General features: G+C 39.7%; 1 protein-coding gene across 2 annotated transcripts in view; it reads left to right on the plus strand.

The window, feature by feature from the left end:
• The window catches only part of IL17RD (interleukin 17 receptor D), a 43,094-nt gene continuing 18,135 nt past the window's right edge, over nt 1-24,959 (plus strand). The window contains exons 1-2 of one of the 2 annotated variants that reach the window (XM_038149390.1): nt 1-269; nt 22,550-22,607. In XM_038149390.1, coding sequence (XP_038005318.1) covers nt 144-269; nt 22,550-22,607 — 184 coding nt within the window. In that variant the 5' untranslated portion in view covers nt 1-143. The remainder of the gene's footprint in view (nt 270-22,549; nt 22,608-24,959) is intronic. The other variant, XM_038149389.1, reaches the window with a different exon arrangement.

The raw sequence follows: 24,959 nt of genomic DNA on the forward strand, positions 1-24,959 counted from the left end.
GGCTCGGGCGCACCCCCCGCCCCCGGGCCGGGCGCGCATGCACACACGGCCGCGGAGTCAGCCAGCCGGACAGACCGACAGCGCGGCACAGCGGCACGCACCGGGCGGCAGCAGCGCCGCCCGCGCCGGGCTCGCTGCGGACCATGGCACCGGGGCTGCAGCTCGGCTCCTTCCTCCTCGCCCTCGCCGGCTGCCTCGGCGCTGCCCGGCTCGCTGCGGGAGCTGCCGGCGGCAGGCGGGGCCCGGCGGCCGATGCGTGCGCAGGGAGGGTGAGCGGAGCGGAGCGGAGCGGAGCGGCGGGCGCGGGGCTCTCGCAGGGCGCGGGGTTCGCGGGGTTCCGCGGGGCTCTGCAGCCGCTCCGGGCGTGCGGGAGGGAGGGAGGGAGCGGCTGCCCTGGGGACACTTCTGCAGCAAATAACGCTGCCCCGGGGCTCTGCATCTGGAAGTTAATTGCGGCCGGGAGAGAGGGTGGCATTTCCCCGCAAGGGAATTTATGGGTTTCTCGCCGAGGGCAGAGGCGGCTCGTAGCCGGCGAGTGTGAAGAAGTCACTCAACAGGTCCTTTACCAAAGCGCTCTCCACTTCCCCGAGCCGACCTGGATAAAAGCGATCGCTGGGGCTTTGTTATTTTAATGATTCGAGGCCGGCTTCGGGTCTTAGCTCCGGGCCTGATCATTATACAGAGGATGTAGGAAATTTACGGGAGGGGGAAGAGGGGAGGAAGGTGATAAACGTTTTGTTACTGGTCTTTGCCTTTTGTTCCCCTTTCTGCTGTGTTTTGCTGTCAGACTTTTCTCGATTGCTTTTCATATTTTTTTTTTTTAATATACTTTTAACAACTTTTGAGTTGTGTGTTTTGGTTCGTTCCTTTCCTTTCTCCCGATGGCTGGTTTCAGGTTTAGTTGAAGCGTGGTGATCCGGGAATACTGCAGGGAACACAACTGACTTTCATTGCTTTTCCTTTTTGTTAGACTGTCACTAAGGATTTTCTTGGTTTCAGATCAGATCCTTTGAGAACGTTGCTGCAACACAGAGTTCAGAAGTTTGTAGGGCATAGTTTAGAAAGGCGAAAGCATCGGGAAATATGTAAAAAGAGAGTGTGAAAAAACAAACTTCAAACCCTGATAAAGTTCAAGATCTAAACCTTTGCGTTGGATGGAACAGTTACAGTTTTAGACTCCTCTGTTTGGTCTTTTTAGCAGAATTAGCGATAAAATGTTTTGGCTCGGTACTTCTATTGTGTGTTTCACAAGGCATGGGCAGGGTACTCAACAGGCTCATAACACCTCTGTATATTTGTGTCAAGTTTTCCATCTTCTTCTAAGTTAATTATCACTATTACAAGTCATAGTACTTGACTTGTAATGCACTTGAATTAATGTATATTGTATAGAAATATGCAGATGTAGTTTGTTCTGGATTTTTTTTTTTGCTTGCATAATGTCACTGTGTGTGTCAAGCAGGAATCTATCATAATGTAATTCTTTTAATACAATGATTTTGACTGACTTTTAAATCAGCAAAACTTACATTCTTTCCAATTAGCTTAACCCTCCCTTTGTCTTTATTGCTCACAACTAATGGACCATTTTAGCTTTTAAAATATTTGTAGTAGTTTCTGGTTCTATTGCATTTTCAGCTTCAAGTTCAGACTTCCCTGGCCAATTTATCAGATCCCTTGTCTGATTGTGTAGTTATAATTTTGTGGTCTGATTTTGCAATACCACCCTTGCACACGATTGCCCCTGTATTGCAGGCAGGGCAGCATTTATTAGAGTAATGACTGCAGGATGGTACCCATTGTCTCAGTTATGTGGTATTTATCTTGGGCTGCATGTAGGTTTTGAGTAGACTTGACATGCTATTAAATGACTGATGGCCCCTCTAACACATTGTCTGCTCTGGAGCAGGGCTGCCTTTGAAGTAGTACCCTGTAGGAAGTAAAGAGACTATTTGCTCTATTAAAATTCCTTGGTATTTCCTCTGTTTAACCACAGGCCACTTCCCCTCTGCCACTCTAAACACTGCAGGGACACTGACTGATTGAAAAGACACAAGCCCTAAGTAATTGTATCCTATTCAAATAGTTATTCTTCTTGCAGGTTATTTATAAGTAGTGTCTAATTAATGTATCTTAAGGGCATGAATAAATCTTAACATTTTATATAGAGAAAGTAAAAACGTCTAGTTTGCATTAAATGAAGTGGTTGAATTGAAGTAATTCTCAAGGGTATAAATAATCTATAAGTATATAATTTAACATTTAATGATTGTTCAAGGAGAAATAAAATGTAGCTAGCTGGGTTTGTATGTGCATTTAGATACAGGTACATTTGGTATTTTCCTCTGCTAAAATTGTAAATGTGGGTTGCAGTTCCCTGTGCTGAATCTTTTTTCATCATTTGAGTATTAGTTTTGAGAATCTGTGTTCCATTTTTCTCCATACACACATAGTTAATATACATACATGCACAAGTAATCCACAAGTTTCTTTCACTGTACAAAATACAGTTTTAAGTATCCTCGATATTTTGTAGCAGTAAAAAACTGACTTAATGAGAGCATATTACTGGACTATGGTTAAAACAGTTTGATGAGGAAGTATTTGTTGGCTTTATTCATAGCTCCTGAAACTATTAAAATCTAACGTTTTCAAAACTAAAAATAAAATCACATTCTAGATGTGATTTTTTGTTTGTTTTACAACGTCCATCACAAAATACATTCATAGCCTGTATTATACATCTTCTCTGGTAATACACTGGCATTTGTCTTGCAAACTCTATATGTGTGTAGCAGGAAAGCAATTAATATCAGGACAAGTAACATTACTGTGGCTAAGAATGACCAGATTTCAGTGGGTTCAGGATTGTAGAATTTGGGTTCACTTTGCTTGGTGTAGGATTCCTTTCAAAATGGAACACATTTTGATGTGTTCCAACACTTAAAATTATTTCCCATTAGGGTGGACATTTGCTTAAAGTAGAATAGTACTGCAGAGTAGTTTTCCATATGGATGATCTTAGGACATCACACCCATACCTTTATCCAGAATAAAAGTGTTTCAGAGAAGGGCCTGTTTTAATCTAGAGTAAGTGTGTCCACATGGGGAGCTATTCTGGAAAAGTAGACCCTGAATTTCTCTCATGCTATAAACAAGCCACGAGGTGCACAGAGAAGACAGATGTGTGATCTGAGGATGATTTGAATATATTTCAGATTCATTTATTCGGTGTTAAACACATGAGCAACTTTACTCTCAAGTTGTTTTGTAGATTCTAATGGGACTACACACATGAGTAATTTTTTTCATATGTTTAATTCCTCTGAAGTTCCTGGCATTAAATCATGTTCAGTATAAAGCTTAAATTTAATGTGACTGTATGATGAGGAAGAATAAAAAATGCAGCATTTTACCAGCCCTCCCCTCCTTGTTAGCAGAGAGTTGTGCCTTCCTTTGCTCTGCTTGGCAAAGCTGCTCAGACAGCCTGGAGGGCTCTGTTCCCATGCATTCTCCCTGAAACTCCCCGTGTCCCCTTCTGTGCTCTTTATGTAAGGAACTTTCTATTTCCTTTTCGCTTCAGAGCAGAGACACTGAAGATTTCCTACTGTTCCACTATTGGGAGCTCTGCCTGCCTCATTATTCTTTAGGCTCATGCTGCTGTGTCCCTACGTTTATCTCCTCAAGCATACCAAAGTAGACTTGTACTTCTCCACAGTCAGGAATCTACCAGGCACAGAGCTAGGTCATTCAGAAATACTTTTCCCAGCTCAGGACATGTTTTGAGAACTTTATTTTGTAGGAAAAATACCCTGTAAAATGGTAAGAAATTACCAAAGTTGAAATTTCTTCTATTTCATGTTATTTCTTTCCAACAGTTAAAAACCCCCAGATTTTCTCTTGCAGAGTATTAAAAAATTTTAAAAGGTATTAGGCAGAAGACAGCCCTTCGATGGAGCATGGTGGAAGGTGTTAATGCTTGCCATCAGGGTGTTCTTTAATCTGTAGACAGTTTCAGAGCTGCTTTAAAGCTCTGCAGACCAGATGCCAGCAGCTCCCTGTCTGCCATTTTTTGGGAATTTATGGAATCAATAGATTTCTCTCCCTGGCATCCAGAACAATGTGATAGCATTTCAGAATTGATGAGATGTGTCACTTAAAGCTTCCTGTGTTCTGTGATGAGATACAATGCAACATGTGGAGTGCAAGGCTTTGCAGGCATGGTCAGTCATGCAGGTAGGCATCTGTATCACTTTTGTTTAGTTAGAGTTTGGCTTCAGGGTCCCTTCAGGGTTTGTGTTGGGGTTTTCTTTTGAATTTCATTTATTGAATGATGTAGCAGAGAATGAGACCCCATTCCTACTCTAGTGTCAAAAAGTGTTGATGACACTCTGCCTATTTAAATGATTTTAAAAGTGCACAAAGTAGCATAAATATGCTCGTGTTTAAAGTCACAGATGACTGTTTCCTCAGGGACTGTGAGGCTCTGCAGTTTAATGCTGTTTTCAGAATGAGCATTCAAATGCATGACCTAGAGGAAAAACTATGGAAACATATGTTTATGTAATTGAAACTAACTCTCAGTATTGACAACGAAATCGTGTATTTCCAACAAAATTGTGTATTTTCTTATGTGTTTGCATGGAACTGGGCAATCTGAATGTGATGATAATTCATCAGCTGTTGATTTAACAGGGTTTCTGCAGTTGGAGTCGCTCGGGATTGTTACAGATTTGATTGATTTCCTCTCTAGAATGTGTCCCTTACTTTAGATGCTGAACTCCACTCTCTGTCTTACTTCCCCTCAAAATCTGTTTTTCAGTAACTACGAGTATTGAAACTGCTGGGGCAGACTTGTTAATTTAAAATCTTGAGACATTTATTTAAGAGCGAGTTCTGCTTTAACAGATTAATACTTTATAGTCCATGGGTGAGAGGATGTTAAGCTGTCATGATTAGATGATACTAGCTTTTCTTGAGTTAATTACTTGGTAATGTTAATATAACATGGATGTTACTTACTTAAAACTGCAACATTTAAAGGGTGTTTAATAAGGACCGGCTGTCCAGCAGATCAGTCTAAAGATGATGAAACAAAGCTTTGATGTGAGCTTGCCTGCTTAATTATGCTCAAAGGCTGAATTTTACCCATAAATTTAGCATGTGTTTTTAGAAGCAAACAAGAGGAGTGTGAAGTATTCCTGTAGAACTGTTAAGCTTGAATGCCATTTTTATTTTTTAAAAGTAAATTTTTTTCAAGTATATTGCTTTGATTTTATATTTACTGCTATCTGTATAATGAGGTATATCTGAAATACATTTTTTCTAAAAGTTTAAGTTAGTGCTAATGTTCCTATAGCAGTTTTTACATTGTTGTTTTTATATTTAAAAATAAATATTATTCATTAATACATCACACCTAGGAAAAACCACATAAAAGTAGTATGAGTTACATGAATGCTTATTTTTATATCCTTATCTCTATATGAATTATAAAAAAGGATTGAATGGAAGTTTAAGTTACAGTAACCTAAAATACTGTTAGATCAGTACATCTGAAGTATTTAGGTTTTAGGTTAGGGTAATGTGAGACTTTATTTAAGGGTCAAAATTTAAGTGCAGACTTGAAAAAGAATTTTATCCTCTCATGCATATAGTATTTTATAATTGTTTCACTGTCCTCCCCAGCTCTCCTCAAAAGGAGTGCCACATCCTGACACACAATATTTCTATGTGATTTTATCATAAAAACTTTGACCAGATATATACTTATTGAAGTAGTGAATACAGGCATATGCCAGTAATGGATAGGTTCATTGCAATATTCATACAACAGAAACACAGTTATTATCACTCTGGTTAGCCAAAATTCTGCCAACCAAACCAGGGTATAAATATATATTTTAACATGCTTCAACTTGTTTCTCTTAGTAAATTTTGGTGTCATGTCCAAGACACCATTTATGGATTTTAAAGGTACTTTGTTCTCCTGTCACCTCTCATCTCTGCATGGTAGATTCCAGGAGTGTGAGAAAAATCAAATGTGCAAGTTGGGATTTGTTCTCCCAAAATTTGATTTGATTATTAAAAATAATTAAAGCTTGGATTAGAGTTTTATCAGGCATCAGCACATGTTCCAGGAGGTGCTGTGTTCTCTGAAATTCTCTCACTTGAAGGCTACTACAATATTATGTCACTATTGGCTTTGAAGAATTGTTCCAGACATTCTATTTTTATTATTTCTCCTTGGGCTGGTTTTCAGTGAGACAGTAAATCTGCTTTTGGGATGCGTCACTCATACTCCAATGAGCCCAAATAAATGTGAGAGGTAGCTTTGTCCTGGGTGATTCCATGCTACATCAGGTATCATACCTGAAAGCCTAAACTCTGGGATGTGTGTTCTGGTTGATGGAGGAGAACCAGAACTGTGTGTGTGTGACCGATCGGAGTCAAATCCGTTCCTCTGGGTGCGGTGCCCGCGGAGCGCTGCCCCTGCGCTGCCTGGCGCAGCCTTTGGTGGCAGCGCGAATGAGCGATACAGCGGCCCGGGGCTCTGTCCCTTCCTCCTGCCCGGGGCTCTGTCCCTTCCTCCTGCCCGGGGGTCTGTCCTTCCCTGCTGCCCCTGCCCGGGGGTCTGTCCCTTCCTCCTGCCCGGCCGTCTGTCCTTCCCTGCTACCCCTGCCCAGGGGTCTGTCCGTCCCTCCCTCCTGCCCGGGGGTCTGTCCGTCCCTGCTGCCCCTGCCCGGGGCCCTACCCGCGGGTCTGTCCTTCCCCGCTGCCCCTGCCCGGGGCTCTGTCCCTCCTGCCCGGGGCTCTGTCCCTCCTGCCCGGGGCTCTGTCCCTCCTGCCCGGGGCTCTGTCCCTCCTGCCCGGGGCTCTGTCCCTCCTGCCCGGGGCTCTGTCCCTCCTGCCCAGGGCTCTGTCCCTCCTGCCCAGGGCTCTGTCCCTCCCCGCTGCCGCTGCCCAGGGCTCTGTCCCTCCTGCCCGGGGCTCTGTCCCTCCTGCCTGGGGCTCTGTCCCTCCTGCCCGGGGCTCTGTCCCTCCCCGCTGCCCCGCACACCGCGGAGCTGCGGGGCCGTGCAGGCTCTTGGAGGGCGCTGCTGCTGCCATGTGCCCTTCTGTTTCCTCCATCCAGCCTTTGTGTTCCGAGCATCTCACCCGGAAGGTTCGAGCTCCCTGCGTGCTGTTCCCGGGTTCACAGGAACAATAAGGGCTGTTCGGGAGCGTGTGGAGTTCAAAGGGCTCCATAAATGTGTGTGAGGGCCATGAGCTGCTGTGAGCATTCCAGCAACTGGACAGCATCAATCAGCTCTGAGGCTGCTGGCTGAAGGACATGGCAGGCCTGCAGATCTGCTTGGAGCTGCACATTCTGGGCTTTGGCTTTCCAAATGATTGATTTGTAATGATCTAGCCATATGATCCTTTATCTCACAAAATTGTGTGTAATACCCATTTCCATACCCCCTGCTATATGGCCCTGCTGGATTTTCCTCATGGTTGGTGGGCAGGCTTGGATTTTAATTTCTGACCTTGCCTATGTTCTTCACTCTTATATCAGTGGGAGTGACTAGGTATTTCTGATCTTACTTCTGACTACATTCAAATCCAACCAAGCAATCAATGACTTCCCTGACTTTTTTTTGTATACGGCTGTGGGAAAATTCCTGGTTGGCTGGCTATGAATTAATGAAAATCCTTAGAATGCTTCACTAATTATAGCTCCCGTGGCTTTAAAAATGCTATTCCCTTTTTTAATTTGAGAGAGGTCACAGAGGTTTACAGAAACTAAGAAAAGAAAACTTAACATCTGGTTGTGCTCTGTAGATGACTGCTTTTGTGTGAAGAAAAGTTATGGCGTCGCCTCAGCATCAAACACATTCAAGGTGATCCTTTCTAAGAACTCTTTGCCAGAGTCCCCTTTGCTCAAACTGTGTTTTCTAATTAACTTTGCTTTGTATTTTCAAATGGAGGATTTTAGTTCTCCAAACTAAATCCCAAACTCATATTGATGCCTGAAGTTCACCCTACCTTTATAAAATTTATTTTCCTGAGTTTTGTAATTATAGCATAATCTTTCCATATGCTTTCTAATGTTTTCCTTTAAAAGTTATGGAATTCCAAGATGAGGAGGCTGCTGGGTTGTATTGTGGTATTTATGAAAGAAAATTTGTTCTGTGTTTGCTTATCTATACTGAAATTTCAGCTATTTGTATGTAAAATACTGAAGAGTAATCTCATTTGTGAAAGTCCCCTTTTTAAAACCTTAATTTTACAGGCTATAAGAGAATGCATTTTTTTTTCCAAATAATGCAGGTTAAAATTATATGTGAAGTAAGTGTAGCTCATAGAAAACATCATATGAGAATGTTTAGATCCGAACAGTTAATCTTCTAAATTGTTAAAATTGTAAATTATCAGCTGTTCAGTCAAACATGTGTTACTCCAGGTGTGACTGGTCTGGAATCAGAAAGCATCAAAAAATACAACTTTAGAAACTTACAACAGCCACATGATCTTTTTCTATTAGACAGTGATTTAAGCAAACTCCAAGCAGGCCTCCATCATCTGCTTGTAGGAGCAGCACCCCAGTCTGTTTTCCTTTCAAACATGGAAAATGAAGGGATTTCTTTCTGGTTTTATTTGTCTGTTTTTTTTAAAGAGCTAAAACCCTACCTATTAAAACCAGTGGCAACACTTTGAGCTTTGTTTTGATGGGGTTTTCTTTCATATTTAAGTGGCTTGATGCTGTGGGATTGCCTGGCACTGAGCTGCTGGGTGGTGCAAGCCTTTCCTCTGGCTGCTGCTTGGTGGCCCTGGGGATGCCACTGCCTGGTGACAGAGGTCACAAGCTCACAGGGCACATCACTTTCCCAGTGGGAGGGTTTGGGTGCTGTCCTCAGCAGAGACAGTGCTGCACAGAGCCACCCTCAAGTGCAGCCAGGGAGCTGAACAGGGGCACTGGGGGGCACAGCTGGCCCACAGCTGGGCAGTGGCTGGCAGGGCAGTGTCTGCTGCTTAGGTTTTGTTGATAACTGCTGTCTTCGGTCTCACTGTTGTACTGTGTCCTGGAACAACCCATGTAGTCTGTTCTTGTAGAGTGGGGAGTGTGCTGTGAAGTTGTGTCTTTGTTTATTTCACAGGAAAAACTTCCTTGATTCCACCCTGAATGATTCTGTGCTTTTTTTCCCCCCCTCAAAGGTACCAGAGTAACTTTGGTTACAGCTGCCCAGCCCATGAAGAATTCCATTCTTTTCCTCTGTCTGAGCTATTGAGGTGCTAGTCTGTGTCTTGTCTCACAGCCCTAGTGAAGCCTGCCTGCACTGCTTCCTATTCCTCCAGTTTCTAGGGGAATCAGTTTTATCTTCCTGTCTAGGCTTGCCCCCAGTTGTAGGCAGTGGTAACAAAACGAGGATGGAAGTTGAAACTGGCAAATTGTGCAATTTTGCTGAGCATAAAGGGTGCTCTGTCTGGATGAACTTTAAATACGGTGTGGGGAGGGGGTGTTGCTGAATCACAAACTTTTTTGGCAAAGTGTTCAAGCTTGTGCTGGGCTTGGCCTTGAAGTTTGAGAGATACAGGGTGTAAATGGGTGATTCAACTTCACCATATAAGTGTGAGCAGACCCTTAAAAGCTTGGAGTGGGATCCTGAAAAAGAGTGGAGTGCCCTAACTCCTACTAACTTTCAATGGAGTTTATCTCTTTTGTGGCTCAGGGCTGTAGATATGTTTTATATTGACTCAGCAGTGAAGCTGCTTAGTGAAATTCTCACTCCCATCTGTTTCCTCCCACTTTGGTGTTGGTGTTTGCCTTTCCCTCCCCACCTGCTTTAATGCACCTATTTGTGAGCTGCAATGTAAATCACATTTTTAAAGCAGCTTGAATTGAAAGTTTGAAATTGAACTTTTTTTTTGTTTTGTTTGTTTTTTCCCCTTTTCACAACTGAATAATTTCAATGACATGGATAAAATTAGGTCCCTGTGCATTTATGTTAAGTATATGTTCAGAATTGGTGAACTACAGCATGGAGGCAGAGGAACTGGGAGAGGGGCAGAGGACAGGGGAGTCAGGAAATCCCCAGGCTATTTTTGTGATTAGTCCCAGTGTTCCATGTAGCCCTTCAGATGTTTTTAACATTCCCACCCTTGAGTTGTGTTAATTTAGATAACTCTTTTAAAGGTATCTCATCAAAAGAGTTTGAGGTTAGTATAATGAGCATATAAGTTATTCAACATTTTTCATAGGAGCTTTTTTAACAGTGAGTTTTTCACAAGCAAGAAGATGATAGTGTTTCAGAAATCACTTCAGCATCTGTTGAAATGCAGCCAGCTCTGGTGGAATACAGAGCTCCTGGTAACGCTATACAGCCCTTCCTGCCAGGAAATGAAGAGCAGTGTATTCATTTGTAACCCAAGGGGGGCACTTCACCAGCCAGCCTATAGTTTGTGAATGGAATTTGGTCAGCTTACCACGAAAATTACAGAATGACCCAGTGGGTCTCACTAACTCCCTCTTTTTCTTACCTTGCTCTAAAGACAGCATCTCTTATTAATACAGTGTCTGTGAGCAAATTTGTGTAGTTAGGGAGTACAGTTAAGGATTATTCCTCATTAAAAGGAGCTTTCATTTTGTTTACTCTGTCAAAATTTTATCTGAGTTCTTCTGGTACTGCTTCACAAATTATGCTTTAGTTGTGGAAGAATATCTAGGGTTTTGCTTTTTCTGTTGTTTACTACAAAAAGTTTAGCTAAGATACTTTTCATAGAAGCAATAAAATGATCTATTGCATAGTTACAACTTTACTTTATTGTTTAATTCTCTGTTTTCAGCAACTTAAGTTGGTGGTGTTTAATAATTAGCTTAGTTTACCTTCTGACAGGAGGAGTAGGTTAAATACGAAAAGAGTTAAAATAAGAAACAAAAAGAAAAAACAAACACCTAACTCAGCCAGACCCTTAACAGGTGAAAAGTTATTTTTCCACGCTTCTTCAGAACATCAAAGAAACAAAACCTTTATCTTTTATTCATTAGCTAGGAATAATGCAAGTTGGGATAGCTTAGGTTTCTCCTTATAGTTGCATTTGTAAGAGTAATTCAGTAATCATGCCATTCACTTTTGGGGCTCTTTTTCATTAAGGACCACTGGCCGTGAAATGTCATGCAGAGGTTTGAAAATGGGACATTCAGCTCACTGAAGAATGAGCTGCAACGACAGAAGTTTCTTTTTATTACCTTCTGGCAGTAAATGTAGGAATCAAAGCCCCAAATAAGTGATAGAATAACATCCAATATTGCCTAACAATGCTGGTAGCTGTGGATGATGATTGCTCAGTGTAACCACATTGCATTTGGTTTACATCTTTTATTTATTGTTTATTATATTTCATTCAACCATTGAAGCTCCAGTACGCAGACTCCAGTAGTTTATCTGTGTGCTTGTCTGTGGCAAGATGACTTGGATTTCTAGGTGTGATTCCTCCCTCTCCTCCCACTGTGGTTAGGTTTTATTACAACAACAACAACAAAAAAAATTGTTTCCATGTATATATCTTACAATTATATCCAAGTAGATCAGATAGTGTGCATGGATCTTTAAAAATAAAAGGTTAAACAATTAGTGTAAATGCTTTTCCAAGCATTTTTAAATTCAGATGAAATTTTGTCATAATTTGATCAAAGTCACATAACCTGTGGCTCTGGTTTTTTTACACATGCTAATGGTCTGTGGATAACGTTACATTTTTTCAGCATGAAACTGAACACTTCAAATCCCTAAAGCAGGCTCAAATTTATGGTTAATAAAAGAATATATTGTACTGGATGTCATCTGTTATATCACTCTGGGAACAGAAACTGGCAGTGAGTGGACAGGAAATATTTCCATTTCAAATCACTTCAGTCCATGGTCTAGGGTGAAAGTGTCTGATTTCAGGAAAATCACTGTGAATATCCATGTAATAGAAATATTTAAGAGTATAAGCTTTTTCAAATATGTTATTTTGCTTTGTGGTATTTTATGGGCAGATACTACTTATTAATATCACGTATTTTCTTTATTTCACTCTTGATCCCTTAACCTTTTCAAGGCAGAAGGAATAGTAGAAATGTGTATTCAGGTACCTCTGCGTGCCAAGTAAGCAGCAACTCGATGAGTTGCTGTGCAGTGGCCAAAGTGCTTCAAAGCCTCAGGGCTTTGTGTCTGTAATTGGTTGGGTTTTTGAGAGTGTGAATTCCTGTGTGTTGGTTGGGTTCTTAGAGCTCAGTGCATTTCTTCAGGTTGTCTCCTCTTCAGATCTATTATAAAGTGTGAGATCCATGGACTGTAACTTTATTAATGGAAACTTCAAGCGGCAGAAATTTTGGTATGTTTTTCATGTGTTAAGTAGTACTTAAACAGCTCTGTGTTTTGAAGTATTTAAAGCATTTCAATTAACTACATTTTAAATGGATGTGTTTGTCCAGGGAACATGAAAATTAGCAGAAAAAAAGATGTAAATTTTTATCTTTGTCATGTATTAACCACCTGAAATACACAGCCCTACATCAAGTAAGTTATTCAGGTGTGTAGATTTTTTTTCAACTTTGCAGGAACACAAATAAGAAACAAGCCTTAATAGGGTGAAGATTTATTACTTAATTTGGGCAGTTTGGAACAGTTTTATTATCTGAGGTGTAGGCTAAAAATAATTAAATCTGTATGTAGAAAGAAAGCACTTCTACCTTTTGAGGATTAAAAAAAGTTTGATCTAAGAATTCATTGTGGAACCTGTTAGTTACTGTGAGTCTCGTGGAAGGACATGAACTGAATCCTGCCTCTTGTGTGCTGTGCTTGCTGGAGCAGCTCATTGCTTGATGTGGGATTCTAAAAGGGGATTTTTTTTTTTTTAATTTCTATGTTTTTATAACTTTAGTGAGATGGGCAAAATGACAGTTTAGGATACCCTCCTTGCAGGTTCCTCTGACTTGTAAGGACAGCGTGGAATGAGTCTGGATCTTATTGGTGCTGCCTGTGTGGAAAGCAGAGGTATTTCTTTAGTGCAGCACAGCAGGGGTATTTTTCCCGAGGCTAAATTGACTTTGTACCTTTCCTGCATCTTGTCAGAGTAGGCCATGACAGAACAGATCCATATGCCAAGCCTGCAATTGTACCTCAGACATTTGATTTTAATGTTTGTGTAATTTTTCCCACAGTACGATTTCCTATTATTATTTATTAGTCACTATTGAAATTTTTAATTTCAAAACATTTTATTTGACTGAAAAATTAAATGTTCTCAAGATACAGATTTTCTTTGCCACGGGTTTGTATTTTTTTTGTTTTGTTTTTTTTAGTCAGATAATTCAATTTTAACCAATAATAAAAGAACAAAAAGTGTTCCAAGTCCTAGAAAAAGATTTAGAATGTAAATCTTGCAAATGGTTAAATAGTAGTTAAGCAAATGGCACCAGTGAAGTAATTTAAAGCCCAAGCAGGCTGTGGTACAGGTTGTGTCAGTGCTTTAGCAGATATCACATTTCATGTCAAGCACTGTATTAATTAGTGTGAAAAGGGCAGTTATGAACTGGCCACGTACCATGCAGATAGGATGTGTAACCTTTGCTTTGGCCAATTTCCAAAAGCACTTACCATGAAATACTCAGGAAAACATGGATCTCTTGAAGTGTTGAGCTTGATCAGGTGTATTATAGAGTGGGTTGTCCATGGGCTGTGATTTTCAGTGGTGGAAACTGAATGCAGTCAGACTGGAGTTTCAGTACTATTTCAAACCTTAAAGCTGTCTTTCAAATATTGTATCTAAATTCCCTTTTATAGCAGTTAAACACTGCATGGGACTTGATAGCACAGAATGCCTAAGAGTTTGCCAGCACAGATATACTTAAAACACGCATATTGCCCTGATTCTTTTTTTCCAACAGTAAAATTTAGCAATACCTAATGCTTTTTTAATTCAAGTACTGTAGATAGACAAGCACACAGGAAAATTTGAATGTATTCTGTCTTCTCTTCATCCCTTTTTTCATTGTGAAAAGCCTCAAGAATCCTGGTGGCAGAAACTATTCAGTGTGAAGGAGTGGTTGAATCACGAGGTGAGCTTTATTCAAGGTTGGCAGTTCTCAGAAACATTCTCACCAATGTTTCCTCAGAAAACTGTGTTTTGGATGGTTTTATTTTGTTGTGTTCAAATTCCTGGTGTTGATTATTTGGTGGAGCTTTTCCTGCTTGTCTGTAAGTGGGGAAGCTCCAGTTGCCTGCCGAGACAGGCTGGTATGGTTGGAATATTTTACTACTATTTCTTCCGAGTATCCTTCAGGTGAGCAAGAAGTGTTTGTGCAGCTTTGTGTACGTTTCTGACACTTCCAAATGGAGTTTTTTTGGCTGCAGATATGATGGCTGTACTCCATAGAGGGTAACCAGGGGTGTAAAATTTCCCTGGCAGCCAAAGCTTTAAATCTGCAGCCACCAAATGCATCTGCCTGTGTCTCTGAAGTTCAGCCATGTACATCAGTACACAGCAAGCACTGGACCCTCTAATCCTCTCTGTTCAATGTGTTACTGCTTAAGCTTGGAGCAATTTCCATCTTCTCTGTGGACCTGGACCAGACAGAGGCTTTGAGAAGGAATTATTTCCTTCAAATGCATAGTTCAGCAGTAAGAATCTCTCTTGGCAGAGATTTTGGGAGGTGGGAGTAAAAAACTGGAGCAGCAAAAGAACCAAAGCCTGTCTCTATAACACAGCTGAGGGAAAGGCAGCACAGCTGAGGCTTGAGTCTGCCTGCAGCTTCTCCATTAACTGAGGGCAGAGAAGAAAGGGAGGAGGACTCGATTTCTTCCTAGGATCTGTAGGGAAAGGTCATTGGTTCTATTAGCACAGTTGATGTGCAAGAACATTTACTTCTAACCCAGAAGTATTTTTAGTCATTGTGTTTGACACGATGGCCCCTCCATTTTTCTGGCTTGTTTTTTCTGCTCCTCCACAGTACCACAGTCTGGAGCAGTCGTCATGCCGGTGTGTTCTGAGACTGCAGCAACCTGCCCCTCACTTCTGATGAGCAAAATGTAAAGCATGGCTGTGTATGGAATAACTGTAGCACTTCTCGTGTCCCCCTGATAGTGAACTTAGTGCCAAAGGCACCTTTTCTTTGCCACTTGAGGGGGTGCCTATCACATTTCAAGTCCTGGCTTCTCATTGCCCAAGGCTTTTTAAGTTCTGTAGCTCACAGGGATGGGAACTTTGGGAGGAGATGCTCGTGTTATTTTAAGGAAAGTTGGTTTTTTGCTTTATCTCCTGTAAAAACAAGTTTCATGTGAAGTATTAAAAACACTATTGGTGGAATGGTAAATGATTCTTTAAAGCTAGAACATGGGAGTTTGGCCAGTAAATCTTTGGTTATTCCTGGACTAGAACCATAGTGCTTATGAATTCAGTTTTAAAATCTCATGGATGAGTGTGTGTTTCTAAACAATTGTGTGTTTCTAAATCCCTAAGAATAGGCTTTCATGTCCAAAATAATTGTGTCATTTGAAAGGGAGGGATTAAGATGGAAGAATCCCAAATCCTATCTACTTTAAAAGTTTTATGAGTTCTGTGGCACTTTAATCAGTGCAGTTATTGCTAAATTACCTAGCCACCACATCCTCCTGAGCCAAGGCTTTGGTCTGTTTATATGTTGGTCCTACAAAACCAATATACATTAATATTCTTTGCAGTCATGGTCTCTTGTGAATATGTAATACTTTCTGTACTGGTGCCTGTGTGTTTCATTCATGTAAGTAAGAACTAAAGTGAACTTTCTAAGAGCAGGCATTTCATATTTTCTGACAGCAGACTCTCAAAGAATTTCAGTGACTTTCAAATTGCACAGGAGAAGCACCTGGGAGGAAACATTGTCTGAATACACCAAAACAAAATAGATATGCTATGTCAAATTTTTCACATTCCAGCCTTTATGTGATCTGCTTTAAAGATTTCCTTGAAAGCAGCTGTTTTTACCATTTTCAGAAGTTACAGATTGGATAAACTCACCCTGTACTGCAAATAGAGTATTTGTAGTCTGCTTGCTCTGAAGTTGTTAGCAATGAAAATGTCCTGTTTGCAATGAAAATGTCCAACATAGCAGTAAATTTCAGATTAGAATTTTCTGTAGGTCAAACAGTTATGAATAAAGCAGTTAATCCACATTTGATGACAGTTTCCCAAGTGATTTTGTGTGTGTGTGTGTGTATGTGCACTTTGACATTATATTGAGAAATGAAGAGTAAAAAACCCACCCTGAATTAGTCATAATTGTGAATTGTGTTCTGGCTGAAGCTTAAAACTGAACCTATGAAGTCAGTGCTAGTTACTTTTACAGACTTTCTGTTCCTTTGGATGAAACTGAAATCAAACAAGGAGCTTGAGCTAGGAGTTTCCAGATTGAAAGGTAGGAATTTGGCAGCAAAAAATTGTTAGGGAACCATTTATGATTTTGGAAATAAGCTCCTTTAGTTGTTTTCCAGGTGCCATTGCATTTGCTCAGCTTTAAAGGCAAAGACTTTCTTTTTGGATCTGTCTCACTTGGAAGTACTTATTTAGGAGAAGCAGCAAACCTTTATGTGCTTAAAATCTTGAAAGATACAATTTGTAACTCGAAAGTATTTTTCTTTGCTTTCTTTTTTCCCTGATGTTCTGTCCTCTGAAAGCTACATAATTTCTCAATGTGGTAAGCAAAAGGAATGAATGAACATACCCATATATATGATATATATGTTAATATAAATTACATATATCCATTCATCTATCATGCTTCAGTCACTTCTTGAAACATTTTCTTGTTTGTCTTCTGTGTTTCAACATCTTTATGAGACAAGACTGTGCCTCTCAGCCTATGGCTCCGTGTGCACAGTAAGTGCACAGCCAATAAAAGCAATGAAAATAGATTGTTTAATTCTTTCATGGATAGGTTAGTTTAGAAGTGCTTGGGCATAAGCTAAAATTCAGTGCTCATGCAATCATTCCAGTAAGTGTGAGGAACCCTATGGTCTTCCTGAGGTTGTGGATAACTTCCTACAGAAGAAGAAAGACGCTGAGTGGAATAGTCAGCTTGTTGATTTGGCAGTGTGCTGTGCAGTGTGTTAAGCAGTAAACATCCATGACAGGTTTAATTAATTTCTTCTCCATTATTTCAGATGTGTGTTATTCTGTTTGTTGTTTAGAGCACAAGTCAGTCTTTCTCAAACTAATTTGTCTTGGGTCCCTCTAAAAGCAGCTTTACCATTTGTAGCCCTTTTCCTTCCCAGTCATAATCACCTCTGCTGCACCTGTCTTGGCATTGCTTTTTCTCCCCCTTCCCCTTCCCAAACACGTCGTCTTTTCTCGGAATTCTCCTGCCAGGGGTCCTATCCCACAGTTAAGAGAGCACTGCTTTGGCTACAGACTTTTGGCTTTTGTCCAAATATCTTTAGACCAGCACATTTCAGTATTGTTTGTGGGAAATGGGCTGTATTTGAAAATATTTATTCTGTTAACTTCTGGAGGCTTTTTGGTTGTTTTGAGAAGGCTTTTAATTTACCAAACATTATTTGCACAAGAATGTTGGAAAAAATAAACTGTGTCAGCACAAACAATAGAAAACTTCTTAGGCAAACTTTCAAATTGCATGAGAGAAATCAGAGCTGGTACTGCCCATTCTGTGCCATGCTTTGCTGCATTAAATTCCTGAGTTGGGCTCAGAGATTTAAGATTTTCACGGTGGGTGGTGAGCAGTACAGATTAAACCTGCTTCCTTTGTTAAGTTGTGCCCCTAATAGCTGCCTGTTCCTTAAAGAAACCAGTTCACATCATTTCAGTGAACAGCTGCACGGAGCCGTGTTGCATCTGAAGAGCTGTGCTGCAAATACTTCTTGTAGTGTTTCTCCTTGCACTGGTTTCTCACTGCTCTGTCAGAGCAGTGTAAGATAACCTTCCACTGCCTTTTGAAAATAGAAACTAAAGCAGGCAGGAACGGGGCAAAATGGAAAGGCATTTTTTACTGGATTGGTTTGGTAGGTCTCCTGTTTTCCTGTGTTCAGATAGGATATGCTGTGGCTCATGCTCTTCAGCCAGCATGTTTCACCTCAAAAATCCCCAAAGACCCCATGAAATGAGTATCCATGAATGCCTCTCAGGACCACTCCTCCCCTGGTGGGATTTAAGCCAGCAGCTGTTCAGTTCAATATTTTTTCTTGATAGGAGGACATTGAGAAAACCACATCTAGTCAAAATGACAGAAGGATTTTTCAGACAAAATGTAGGGAGTCAACCATAAAACCATCATTGGTGGTTGGACTCAGTGATCTAAAAGTATTTTCCAGCCTAAATGCTTCTATTATTCTAAGATGTTCCTTCATGCTCACAAGTGATGGTTTTCTTTCCCAGCCAATATATTATTTACAATGGAGTAAAAGCAGTGCTTTGCCTTTGGTGTCTCGGGTTGAATTTGAGGTTCTCTGAAGACACATTCAGCTCCTCTGCAGCTGAGCTTGTGTACAGTGGCTCTGGATGAAGCAGTGAAACACTGAATAGCCACCAACAAAGAACCAGCCAAAATCTGTGAGCTTCTTGTAAATGATGCTACTTACATACAAACAAACACAAAAGATGCCAATTTAGTAAAATAAGTTAAAACCAAACTATTTAGAAGAGTCTAGGTTCCTCTTTAAAATATGAATAGGCATCAAAAAGTCTGTTGCATTAATTCACTTTAATTCACTTAAATTAAAACTTATTTCAACACTGTCACTGGGAGGTGTTTTAAAATGCTATTCCCATAATTTGTGCATGCAATGCAGGAATATATCTATATAGATATATATAAAGTGGTAAATCTGAACAAAATTCCTGGTCGCAGTTGTCAGTCACACCAAGTTTATAAGTAATAACAGTACAAACCCATCCACAGGGCTCAGAATTCATTCTGCAGTCAATGGAGTACACACAATTTATATAGCAAACACCCACATGGATTATGTGTTCTGTTATATTCTCTTGAAAGCAATTCAAAATGCAGGCATCTAAATAACACAGATAATTCATCGTTTTACTGATGACTCTAGAAATAGAAAATATTTTTACTTGGTTGAAAGCATCAATGAAGCTTTGAAACAAGAAGAGCAGATGTCAAACACAAAGCCCTTGTTTTACTGAGCAATGAGTATGATAAACATTGATTATTCATCTTGATGCTAAAGTTCAAAAACAATTGTCCCTTCAGTTTGCCTCATGGGAGTGTGAAATTAGGACCATGTGTGTGTTGATGAACAACATGTGAAAGATGAATCATGATTACTGTTTTGGTCTGCTGCACGAGGCTGTGCTTGAGGGGTTGTGATTTCCTACCTCCTCTACCAGATTGCTGTAATTAGTGCTAGCATCTCTCTGTTTCCCTGTGTTTATGTTCAAGAGGCTGCCTGACAGTCCCTAGTCACACACATAAATTGGCTTTCTTGAATGAAAGAGTGTTTGCTCAACAGAAGAATGTTGGAGTACATTTCAATATTGTTTGTAATAAAGATTAGTTAGAGAACTATTCTGAAATCACCCTTCCATTTCTACCACCAATGCTATCTCTGGCAGGATTTGCCAGATATGAAAAAGAGACGTTTCTTTCAAATATGAAACACTGTATGTTCTAGGTTAAAAAGAAGAGGGAAAAGTTCAATAAAATCAAACAGAGTTTTCATTTCATTCAGCTGTATTTAATTTATGCCTGTGGCAGCAGACATTAGTTACATTTAACTTCTCTTGAAGGCACAATTAGTTCCTGTGGTTACAAATTTCATTTTAGCTTTATTTCTGGATATGTAATCCTAACTTTGTTCCTCTCTGGCCTAGTAATGGGTGAAAGAGTTGCCATAAGTGCATTTCATTACTGAGCTGTTACTATAAATGAGGGTTGGGTATTAGAAAAATAAAAACAAACAAGAATAGAGGTTAACTTCATATAATAGTCTTTGTCCTTTATTAATACTTGTGCTCTCTCATGTTGAAAGACGGATGGTTAAGTGAAATGAGATGCCTGTACATGCCTTGAACATCCAGATGAGCTGTTCATTCTTCAGGAGATGATGTGTATTGTTCTCATTTAGATCTGTGCTGACTTGGGAGATCTGGGGATCCTAACCTTAATTATTCAGGCTGTTTATGCAGATGGAGGAACAGATCCAACATTGATCTCTGTGATTTGAGGTGTGTGATGGAAATTCTTCCTGGCCTGCTTGGCCAGTGTAGATACAGGATTTGGATTTTAGCTTATCGTATTTTCTGTGGAGTTCTGTGCTTTGAGCTCACATAATGTGAGATTTAGTCTGGCTAATGCCTCCTCTGCTCCTCCAGCTTTTTGACAAATAAGGTTATTTGTAATTTAATATGTGTGCATTTCGACTTTGATTATCTGTTCAAAGATCAGTGGTCTAGAATTCTTCAGAAAAGATGTTTTGGCTGTTTTCATTCCTATGTCTTTCTTCTCAGTCCACATGTATAAAAGTATGTAGACCACAGAGATTTTGTAGGAAAAGCTCCAGGACACAAAGACTTGTTTTCTAGTAAAGTTCAGAATAAATTAAATTAAACAAATGGAAATTCAACAAATGTTCTTGGTTAATTAATGATAGAATGGTTTGGATTGGAAGGAACCTTCAAGATTATCTAATTCCAACCCCCCTCCCATGGCAGGGATAATTAGCTAAGAATTCAGAGCCCTGAGGCCATAACATTAGTATTTATAGTTTTGAAGTAAGATGCTCTAAACAAGTTCTCCTAGCTGTAAGCCACCTAAATAGCACAATTACTTTAATCCAAAACCAAGGGAATGCTTCCTGGAAGAATATATTTTTAAACTCACAGCAGTAAGTCCTTGAGGGATGAATACTGCAGTTGAGCATGATGAAATTATCTGAGTAGTTTACATGTTTTAACTTATAACTAAAATAACAGTTATTTAGTTCAATACTTTAGGGTGACCCTAATTCTCTCACTAATTGCTGCAGCCTTTTAGTACCTTTTCTACACTTGAGGGCAAATTTTTACCACTAGTAAGTCCTGTGTGCTGCATAAGTTCAGCAGAGTTTGACTTCTGTTATGTCTGTCTTTGCATCTAAATTATCAATGCTTGTGGTATGTTTATTTATGCTTATACTGTTACATATTTTGTTGTGTCACCATAATCCCATTAGAAGTGCAATTAAAGGAGAACTGTTGCCTCTTTATTTTAATATAGCATACAAAAATCCTGTCTCATGAATAAAAAGACATGTGCTCATTTTCTGGGGAGTTTAGTAAAATTTGTCTCCCAAAACTTCAGCTCTAGGACAAAAGGAAGACAAGTAGCAATTGATTTGATTATCTCCCTCTATAAAAAGTAGTTACTTTCTTGTGATTTTTTTTTAATCAAATAAATCATGTCTTTGTTTTGCTGTAAGTTAAATGTTAAATGACATTTAATAAAGATTAGAGAAACAGAAAGTGTGTCAGACTAGAACAGGTATTGATAGAAAAGTTACAACTGAAAAGAAAGACTCCCTGTTTCAGGAAGCTTTTTTGTATAACGGCTGGTTCAATGCCAAACTAAATCAAACTTAAACAATTAAAAGCTACCTAAGAAGAAAGTGAGATTACAAATTTAGCTTGTAACAGTCCTATCAAAGTCTGAATTGCTTTCATTCTTTAGGAAGTGTTTTAGTTTTTTTTAACTTGGCAGCTCCTACCTTGTTTTTCTTTGCTCATTCCTGGGTCTGACTGTGGAGAGGCACACGGGGAGTGCTCAGGCATGATCCTGGCAACATCTCATTCCTGCTGCAGGCCTTTGTACTGATGAGTTTTGCTCTTTGCATTGTAGCAGTGAACCCAGATGCAATTCTATGCAAATGGGTGGCATTTTTTAAAAACTAATGGTAAATATGATGTATTTTGCCTTTCAGGGAATGATATTGTATCATAAGAATCAGTATTCCAGTTTTCAGCTTGGTGCCTTGTGAGGGTGATGCTACATTTTGTGTTTCAAAACAGTTTCAGTGCTTTCTGAAGGGGAAGGTATTGCATGTCTGAGGGCCAAAGTTCTTTTCTCTAAGTAGAGCAGAGACAGCAGACTCATCAGCCTGGGTTTCTCCCTGGCAGAGCAGTTCTCTGGTTGGTCTTCAGTTTGCAGTATCTGCTTTAACAGGATTTGATAAAAGAAGAGGGTGTCTGAGGTAGTGTGATGGGTTTCTGCTATGTCACTCTCTTGGAACTTCTGATGCTCTTTTTCATGGCTGTGAGTGGAAAACAGCTCTTTGGCTGATGTTCTTCTCTCTTCTTTTGCACCCTGTTTCCCCTGGAGAACCCAGTTTGGTTTGTCATTAAACCCTGATTAAAGATATGGGTTTTGTACATACACAATTCACCTAGGTGGTGGAAGTTGAGAATATCACATAATTTTCTCCCAAAAATTAGCTTCTGTGATTCCCATCTACCGGGCAGATCATACTTTAACCACAATTCCATGTCTTCATGCAAATACTACATTCAGACTTTCCTTATCTTTGTTTTTCCTCTGCAGGGGCTGTCATCAGTCACGAAGAACAATGGACTACTCAACATCACCTTTAAATATGACAGTAAGTTGAAAATCTGCACTGTATTCACAGAAATCAAGGCCTCCATCTCAGCTGTCAATATATAGCAACGTCTCTTAAAATGGCTCTAAGAATGGCATAAGCAAAATAATGTCAAAATATTGACATAATTCTAAAATCTAGAAAATTTGTGTCTGCTGGGTCTGGTAGATGTTCTCCTTCTGTGTCTCACTGATAATGAAACTATCTAACAATTTGAAGAAGTTTCTCTTTCAGGTTGGCCTACATAATTTGCCTGGTATTTGACTGGAACATTCTAGAAAATTATTTTATTCTGTGAAAAATGTAGTCACTGAAAGGTTCAATATACACAAGGACATAGGAAAGGATTATTTTGAGCTTTCTGCAGCTTTTCTCTGATGTGTAATTTTGGGTGAAAATGGCATAAAGTGTGTCTCGAGGCGAGGTAGAAAATGTCTTAGTTTGTGTTTGCAGGTAGGTAATATATTAAAAAATTGTCTTTGCAAGGATTAATATTAAATATGAATATTGAACAGCTTCTTTTCATTTAGTTGGATCAGTGGGAGCCTTTCATGAGCTGCAGTCTTCAAGGCCCAGGCCAGTGGGAGACTGCTGGCTGCGTTTGCAGTGCAGAGCGGTGGCTCAGAGCTGCAGCAGCTGTGGTGGGGTTTGCAGCTAAAGTGAGAATAAAGTCATCTCTGGCACAGTAACAGTGATGAACAGGTTGAGCAGTAATCCTTCAGACCTCTCCAAGCACCTGCTAAATGGTTGTATCTTATTGTTGGGGGTTATTTAAGGTGTTTGCTGTCAAAGCAGGACTGCTAACTACATTATGAATTTATCCTCATGTGGGCAGCTAATGGCTATCATGTATAAACTCAGTGTACAGTCAAGACAAGGTTTTGATTTACACTAAAATAATATTTGTTTTAATGCCAGTGCAAGTCATAGGTGTTTTTTTCTGCCTACCCAAAGAAATTACCTCAGATGCAGAATGCAGGTAAACTTTCATCATAGAGAGCATGCATCAGGAAACCTAACAATAGTGATTTGTTTCATTCTGATCATCCTTTTGCTCCTCTATTTTTATGTTAATTTCCGAATTTACAGTCCTTCACTGTGAATTTTTTTATCTAATTTGATCTTAATACTTAAAATGAGCAAAATTTAAGTGTGTCAGATTGTACAAGATGTAGGTAGCCACTGCAAAAGAAGTACGGGGGTTTTTTAAATCTACATAAGGAAAACTAGGAAATGGTACCAGTCAGAACAGGGATCCCCACATTTAGTTAACACAATGAGTCTCTTTAAATCCCAGTATGTGTCATGTTTTTTCCATTAATTCTGGCACTAGAAACTGTGTTTAACCAATGAGAAGTATTAATTCACAATTCTGCTGGCACTGTGTGCTTCCTGAACAAAGGAGTTATTTGAGTTCTGCAGGACTAGGAAAAGAGTTTGCTGATACGAAGACTAAAGAGTTCACATGGTATGGAAATATGTGTTTACCTTTAATAAGCGAGCACAAAAGAAAATTTGGCTTGCTGGCTGTGGTTTAAAGGCTCTTATTTTGCCACAGAGCAACTCCAGGAAACTGTGTTTTATGATGCTAAATTAGTTGGTTAGATTATTTATTCAGGTGAAAAGAAATGTCTGTATTTTTAGTATGTCACTTGTATTCAAATAAAAGAAGTAGTTTCCTAAAAAGTGTGATTTTTCCATACTGTTTTCTTCCTCAAACTGTTGCTCTTTATAACTGAATCAGTAACTTGCAGTAAAACTTCAGGCATTTGTACTATACTCCATTCTGGCAAATTGTCATTTGACCATAAAATTCTGGTAATCAGGATCCAAAATCTTGGGCTTTCTATTAATTACATCCAGACCTAGCAAAAACCAGTTACTTCAAACTTTCCATTGAAGGAGATCCTCTATCCTCCTGAGGGGAAGTTCTTGCTGTCCCTGAGTTCGCTCAAAGCAACTGAGCTCTACAGACAGTGGAGTCAGCACCAAGCACCCAGCTTTTGTAAGGGGCAGTGTTGTAGTGTTCTGTTCTTGTGTCCGTGACAGTTATAGAAAAGGCCCCTTGCCATGGTTATTCACACAGTAAAAAGCCATTTTCTAAATCTCCTTTACAGTTAATAATTTTTCTTTCCTTGCCTTTAAGATCACACCTGTGAATTAAATTCAAATTTCCTGTACTGGCGTATCACAGCACTTGATTCTTCATGTTTCTTTTCTGCAAGCTCTGTATAGATGAATATATAGCATATAAATTATCTCATTTTTAAAAAATTAATCATCAGTCAGTAATATACAATCTACTGATCAATTTCTTCTGGAGTTTGTTCGTTTCACTAGTTCAGAAACAGA

This window comes from Motacilla alba, chromosome 12, assembly GCF_015832195.1.
Source record: "Motacilla alba alba isolate MOTALB_02 chromosome 12, Motacilla_alba_V1.0_pri, whole genome shotgun sequence".
Taxonomy (NCBI): domain Eukaryota; kingdom Metazoa; phylum Chordata; class Aves; order Passeriformes; family Motacillidae; genus Motacilla; species Motacilla alba.